Below are 6,462 nucleotides of genomic sequence, written 5' to 3'. Positions count from 1 at the left end.
TGGCCGGATCGCCAGGTCCCTGGTCCCGGCGCGGTGGTCGCCCAGAGCGCGAGTGACTTTGTCCTCTGCTGGGTGACTCCTGGCTCACGTCACCAGTTTGACAGCCTCTCACCAAATCAGAGAGCGGCGCTCGCCGGGAGCTCTGGGCGTCACCGGGAGCTCCCGCAGATTAGAACTCGCCTCTCCTAGCTCCTCCCCTCAGTCTCATTTAAAGCTCCCACTGGTTTTCCTGAAAAATTGAGTGGGCTCAGTTTCTGCAGCGCTTTCTTCCACTGCAAGATGGTAAGTGAGGAACTGGCGTTAGCTAGTCCGCTGGCAAACTTGGGTCTCTGGAAGTTAATGAGCTTTGCATTTAGAATTTATTCCACCTTGGGAGCAAGATTTCTCTGCTACCCACCAATTAAAACAGATCCTTTCTGCTGCCCTCTCTTTTCCTATCCTCTATCTGCTTTCTCTCTCTCTCTCTCTCGCCCTCTCTCCCTCTCCGCTCTCTCTCCTCTCTCTCTCCTCTCTTCTCTCTCCCTCCCTCTGTTATTACTACTTTCCTGACTTTCTCCCCAACTTCCCCCTCCCCCTGCACTCTCTTTTCATTTCTACCTCTTCCTCTAGATCATGCATATATTTGCAAACACTTGGACATGAACTTGTCGAGGGATATTTGGGGTTTGTTTTCTTCTCAAGTATGAATTGCATAATAGCTTAGCTCTGATTTAAAAAAAAATCTCAGGGAAGGAGTCTGCAAACATACTTTTATAATAAAAGAAAATTGCACTTGATAAACTTTTGGCTGAATTTCTTTGGTCTGCACTGCCCAAGCTGGACTTGCTTCAGAACTAGAATTTTTCAAAACTTAAATTACCGAGAACATTTACAAAGTGTGATTGAATTGACTTAACTTTTTTTTCTCTTTCTTCTTCTTATTTGTTTTCTCTCTGTTTACGTTAATGCCCAGAGAAACTCTGTAGTGTCAAAAAGAGTTTTCCAAAGCTGGGCTCTGCTAAAATGAATGGTTTTTACCTGATTAAACATTGACAAATAATTTAAATTTGGTGTTGTACAAATTAACCCAGGAAGGCTGCATACCTGCCCCTGCCTGGACATTTGGAAAGACTGTGTGTCTGAGGTTCAAGAAGTGGAGAGCAGGAGAGTGTTCACTGGATCAGAACACAGTGGACAATACATGCCAGTTAGTGACAAGATAACTTTGGAGGAGCATTGAGCCCTAGTGATGGACAAAACTAGAGCTTGCTGTCTTTGCTAACAAACTTCTTTCAGCTTTGATTATACGTTTACTTGGAGTGACTTTATGCTCCTGTGCTTAGTGTTGGGAGCAAAATGTTTTAATTATCTCTGGGACAGATAGATAGATAGATAGATAGATAGATAGATAGATAGATAGATAGACTATGAGCCAGCAGCATGTTAGGTCAGAGGGAAGAATAAGGAAGGAATGAGGCAAGTATGATTGAGAAACTAAAATGAAGAGGTTAGTCTATATTATGTCATATCCATTTCAGCTTTAGCATTCTGCGTTCTTTGTCCTTCAGGAGTTTTAGAAATATGATTAAGATATTTGCTAGAAAGAACCAAATAGTTCTTATGTTTTTGCACCATGAAGTAGAATTCCCTTTATTTAGATCTTGGGTAGACTATTAGATGAGCTGGACGTTGCAACAGAGAATCCTTCTGGATATGTACAAATTTCACCCATTCAATGCTAGTCTGCTCTTTTGCTCAAAGGCCTTAAGGGAAATTCTGGGTAAACCAAGAAACTCATTCCCTTTTAGTAATTGTAATTTGACCACCCCAAAATTAATATGGATCTATACTTAACACCTTTTCTGATTTTTTTCTTTATATTTCACTGCATATAATTTCGGTATTTCTCCCACCCTTTCCCCCTTTTAAATCTCCATCACCCCATCTCCTGGGACCCCGCACTCCCCCCATTCTGAATTTCACAGAACACCATTCTGCCTTGCCAAGACCAGTACTTTGTAGGAGGCCAGAGCTATAATTGCCCGTATTCCACTACAACGTCAGAATCTAGTGTTGACGTTTCCACGGAGACTTGGGTCTCTTTCTGGGCCGCTGGTCTCCTGGACAACAGAGAGCTCCAACAAGCACCACAGGCACAGGGTAAGTTCTGCTCCTCTGCTTCCCTGACAGATCTGGAGCTCTTTTCCATACCCGTGGCTACAGAGCATCATGGGCTAGGACTCTAGAATAAGGGACGATATGGAAAATTTAAGTAAACCCAAGGACTCCTGATTTTTACAGTCATAAAGCCTGCTGTTTTACACTTGCCAAATAGTGAAAATGGGATTCTTTACCTTGCCCACTGGATAGCATGTATTTCTCCCTACACTTTATAGTTCTTGCAGAGTCCTATCTCACTGTGGGAGTGTGAGTCTGGATCAAAGTTTTATAAACAACACACTGGCAGAATGTCTTTGGAATGAGGATACCAGTCGGAACACTTCTTTTGGAATTCAGGAAAGTTTCCCTGAGTTTGAGAGAAAAGCAAGGAATACTAGCTTAATTTTTATTTCATAGAGGAAGTTCCATGGATAGTGTGTTAGAAGTGGAAAAAGGATTCCCTTTTACACACAAAAAAAGCTTCAACTTTGGAGAGAAGTATAGCATTGACGTAAAATGACATATTAATTTTGATCCGTGGCATACGAGCAATATTTATAAGTATTAAAGAAATGTCTGTGTTAAACACTCCAGTTTCTTAAATAATTGTCAGACACCCTAGAATTAAATATCCATACCATTGTTTCTGCCACATGATTCGTTTTATTTTTTAAAAAGACACAAACAAAGGAACTCAAAAAATTAAAAGCACATTTAAATGTCACAGAGGACGTTGTTGAGTATTAACTTTCCACTACAAGCAATGGTAAAAACAAAATGCCCAAGAGTGTGAACCCAACCTACTTATGCCATTTTATTCCTATCTCCTACTCATCATTTCACTTTAATTAAAAATATTTCAGTATCAACAGTATAACCAGAGAAGGGCAAGAGTCAAAACTGTACTAGATGAAGAAAAGAAAGTAAAAGTAAACCCGGTTAGTATGCCCAACCATAGCTTTTTATTGATAGATAGAACTAACTGTCAAATACGGGGGGAAAAGCCACTTTGAAAAAAAACATTTATAGAATATACAGATTAAAACAGTTGAAACAGATAAGGTCTGGGCACAGTTTTGAGATTTTCATTAAGATCTTCAAAGAAGCAAGGTCCAAATAGTTTTAAAGTAGAAAGTGCTACCACATACAATTCCAAATAAATACAGTCCATTAGATTAAAACAGGCAGGCAGAGAAACTAGTAGCATTACAGATTAGAATTTAACTATAGAGCCAAACAATATATTATCAAGTGCTAAAGCTTAGAAAACAAGATAAAACTAGAAAACATAATGGAATTGCAATGTTATGCCGAGTTTGGGGGGAGATCAGTAAGTATGTGCATAAATTAATGACAAAGACTGGACAGTCTTTATTAACTTATCCAGCAGGAATACATACATTAGGCAAGAATGTGACCCCTTCCTGCTTATAACAATTTACCCTTTAACTGCTATGTGATCTAGTGTATAAACATTTGTTTCTCTCATCTTGCTTGCCTTTTCAAAAAAACTTTAAATGTCTTGTTTTCCTGTATGGCAGCAATAGCTGTTTAAGAAAAATAATTGAACCTACTAAACTTTCTGATTTGATTTGATAAGTTTCTTTATTACACAGAAACTACAAGACTATTTTCTCAGTTATCCATTTGTATTTTCACAGAATCCTTCAGTGACTCAAATTTTTCTCTTCCGGACTTGTGCTCATGGGAAGACGCTCAGCTTTCCTCTCAGCTCTACAGAAACAAGCAGGTATGTGTAAGTCAGAGCATTGAGACTGGTCGTGTTCCGCGTGATCCGTTCCCCACCATTAATATCTTGCTTCTTTTCCCTTGTGAAATTCATGCTGACTCAGTTTAGAACCAAAGTGACTGTGTGTCCACAGAGAGATCAAAGTTAGATGATAGATGTCAGAGAAAAGAAAAACCACCGAGACACTCTAGAAAGACCTGCAGTCAAGCTCCCACTTTACACGTTTTAGCCATATGACCCTGAATCCTTCTCCTTTTCCTCATTTATGGAATTGTAGTCCTTGTGCTGCCTATCTCAGAGGGAATCTGAAAAGATCGAATGATATAGTGAGTGTGACAGTATTTTTAAACCATAACATCGCTAATACTTGGAGAAGAGATCATGATTATAAAATATTTTCCTAAGATTGCTTTTTTTCATGTTCTGTTAGTTTTGCCCCTGAAGGGTAATTTAACCTAGTGGACATACAGACAGATCAATCTGAGGCTGAAAGAAGCTGACCCACCTCTGTTTTTGTTTATTATTTATTTATTTTAAAATGCAAGGGAGGAGTCCAGCAAAATCTTGCTAATACTTGGAGAAGAGAATGATTATAAAATATTTTCCTAAGATTGTTTTTCTCATGTTCTGTTAGTTTTGCCCCTGAAGGGTAATTTAACCTAGTGGACATACAGACAGATCAATCTGAGGCTGAAAAAAGCCGACCCACCTCTGTTATTTATTTATTTATATATTTAAATATGCAAGGCATCATTTTCTATATTTAATTTAATCTAGTGGACATACAGACAGGGCAATTTGAGGCTGAAAAAAGCCGACCCACCTCTATATTTATTTATTTAAAAGTGCAAGAAAGGAGTCCAGCCACATCTTCCTAAACATCATTTTCTGCATTTAAACAGTTGCATGCAGCTCATTTTTTCATATCTACCTGATTCCCTTGTGGTTACAAGTTTAAAAGTCTATTATAATCTCTCCAAATGCTATGCAATGAATGAGAATTCAGAGCACAAAGCTGAACAACTGGGTGTTAGGGGAACGTAAATTTAATTTAGGCCTCTCAGGATGAGGGCTCCTCGTGCTCGTGCTCACACAATAAACAGTAGTCAAGTCAAGGAGCAGTGGCATTATTATAAGGTTACAGAGTCAATACAGTGGAGCAGGCTTCACCACTGTCTGCTTTTTGTAGCTGCAAGATACCCTGGTGCAGAAGGAAGAAGAACTCGCTAGGTTACATGAAGAGAATAATCACCTCAGACAATACCTGAATTCTGCTTTGGTTAAATGTATTGAAGAAAAGGCCAAGGTATGTGTGTATCTACTTTATAAGAACAAAGCAGTGATTTGAGAAAGGAAATGATTTATGGCAAACTCCTTGATTAAACAGGGTATCTTGATATGCATTTATGAGATGGATGGTTTTCTTAAGGAAATATGGCTCTTTCACAAGAATTTTATCTATTATTTCTCTGAAGTACATAGATTGCAGGTGTCAGTCATATATTACAAAAGAAGTTGCTTAAAATCAAATGCTAGTCGGGGTGGGGTTGCTAAGACAATCAGGGTTAATCAAAAGGCAGAATGAGATGGATGGAATACTGTATGGGAAACAGATCTAAAAGACACTCAGTTCTTTTAATAATCTGTTTGACTTTAGGCAAATCATTCTTACTTAGATCCTCACTTAACTTTATCTGTAATGGATGGTCTAAAATGTCCTTTAAAAATTCTGCTAGGTCTAAAATGCTGTCAATATTGCCGGAGTCCAGATCTCTTGATTTGGCATTTACAAATTACATTAGGCATATACAATTACCTTATCGTTTAATTCACATTTTTTTCTCCACTTTTAAAATGAGCTATTTCTAACTCAAGGATAAATAACTTGCCTGTAGTCTTTTTTTGTTCATGCTCAATTCTTTGCCTTTCAATTTTTTATTATCTATTTGCCATTATGTTATCATTAATGCTTTCATCATCAATCTTTTCTGTACTTCTAGACAAGCTACATTATTTGATATTATTTGGTCTAAATTGATGATGCTTCTTGCTACTGTTACTAAATGGAGCAGTTCAGGGAATAGAAGACACCAGATTTGATTTATTTACAATTCAGTTGCCTTTGTTAAAAAGAGACTACATCTTGGTTATTTGCCTGGGCTCCTAACTCCAGCTACCATTCCATAAAAGGACACTTATTATATTATTAAATGATAACAACTAGGCAGTTTGATCTGTCGCTCTTAATAATTTTCCAAGATTTAGAATAATATAATATCTCAGAAGTGCTTTGAAAGTTTATGAAATAAGAATAAGCAGTGTTGTATAGTGTTTAATCAGAGGATCTGTCTAGATTCGGGTGGCTTAGCTTTATGTCTGAGCTAAATCATTCTCAGCAAGCCATTAATATGTCTGTGCCTTAGTTTCCTCATTAATGAAGATTTTAATAACATCTATATCCAATGAGATAATACATATAATCAGTGATTTATAAATTATAGTAAATGATAGTTTATTTATAAATGATAAATGTATTATTTATAAATAATATTGTTTATAAATAAATATAAATA

At 37.4% G+C, this 6,462-nt stretch overlaps 1 protein-coding gene across 1 annotated transcript in view; it reads left to right on the top strand.

Moving 5' to 3' along the window:
* Nucleotides 1-216: 216 nt before the first annotated feature.
* The window catches only part of GMNC (geminin coiled-coil domain containing), a 10,164-nt gene continuing 3,918 nt past the window's right edge, over nucleotides 217-6,462 (top strand). The window contains exons 1-4 of the mRNA XM_017873383.1: nucleotides 217-282; nucleotides 1,965-2,139; nucleotides 3,801-3,889; nucleotides 5,079-5,195. Coding sequence (XP_017728872.1) covers nucleotides 280-282; nucleotides 1,965-2,139; nucleotides 3,801-3,889; nucleotides 5,079-5,195 — 384 coding nt within the window. The 5' untranslated portion in view covers nucleotides 217-279. The remainder of the gene's footprint in view (nucleotides 283-1,964; nucleotides 2,140-3,800; nucleotides 3,890-5,078; nucleotides 5,196-6,462) is intronic.

The sequence above is a fragment of the Rhinopithecus bieti genome, unplaced genomic scaffold (assembly GCF_001698545.2).
Source record: "Rhinopithecus bieti isolate Rb0 unplaced genomic scaffold, ASM169854v2 scaffold_5626, whole genome shotgun sequence".
Taxonomy (NCBI): domain Eukaryota; kingdom Metazoa; phylum Chordata; class Mammalia; order Primates; family Cercopithecidae; genus Rhinopithecus; species Rhinopithecus bieti.
This window is presented reverse-complemented; position numbering and strand designations above follow the sequence as displayed.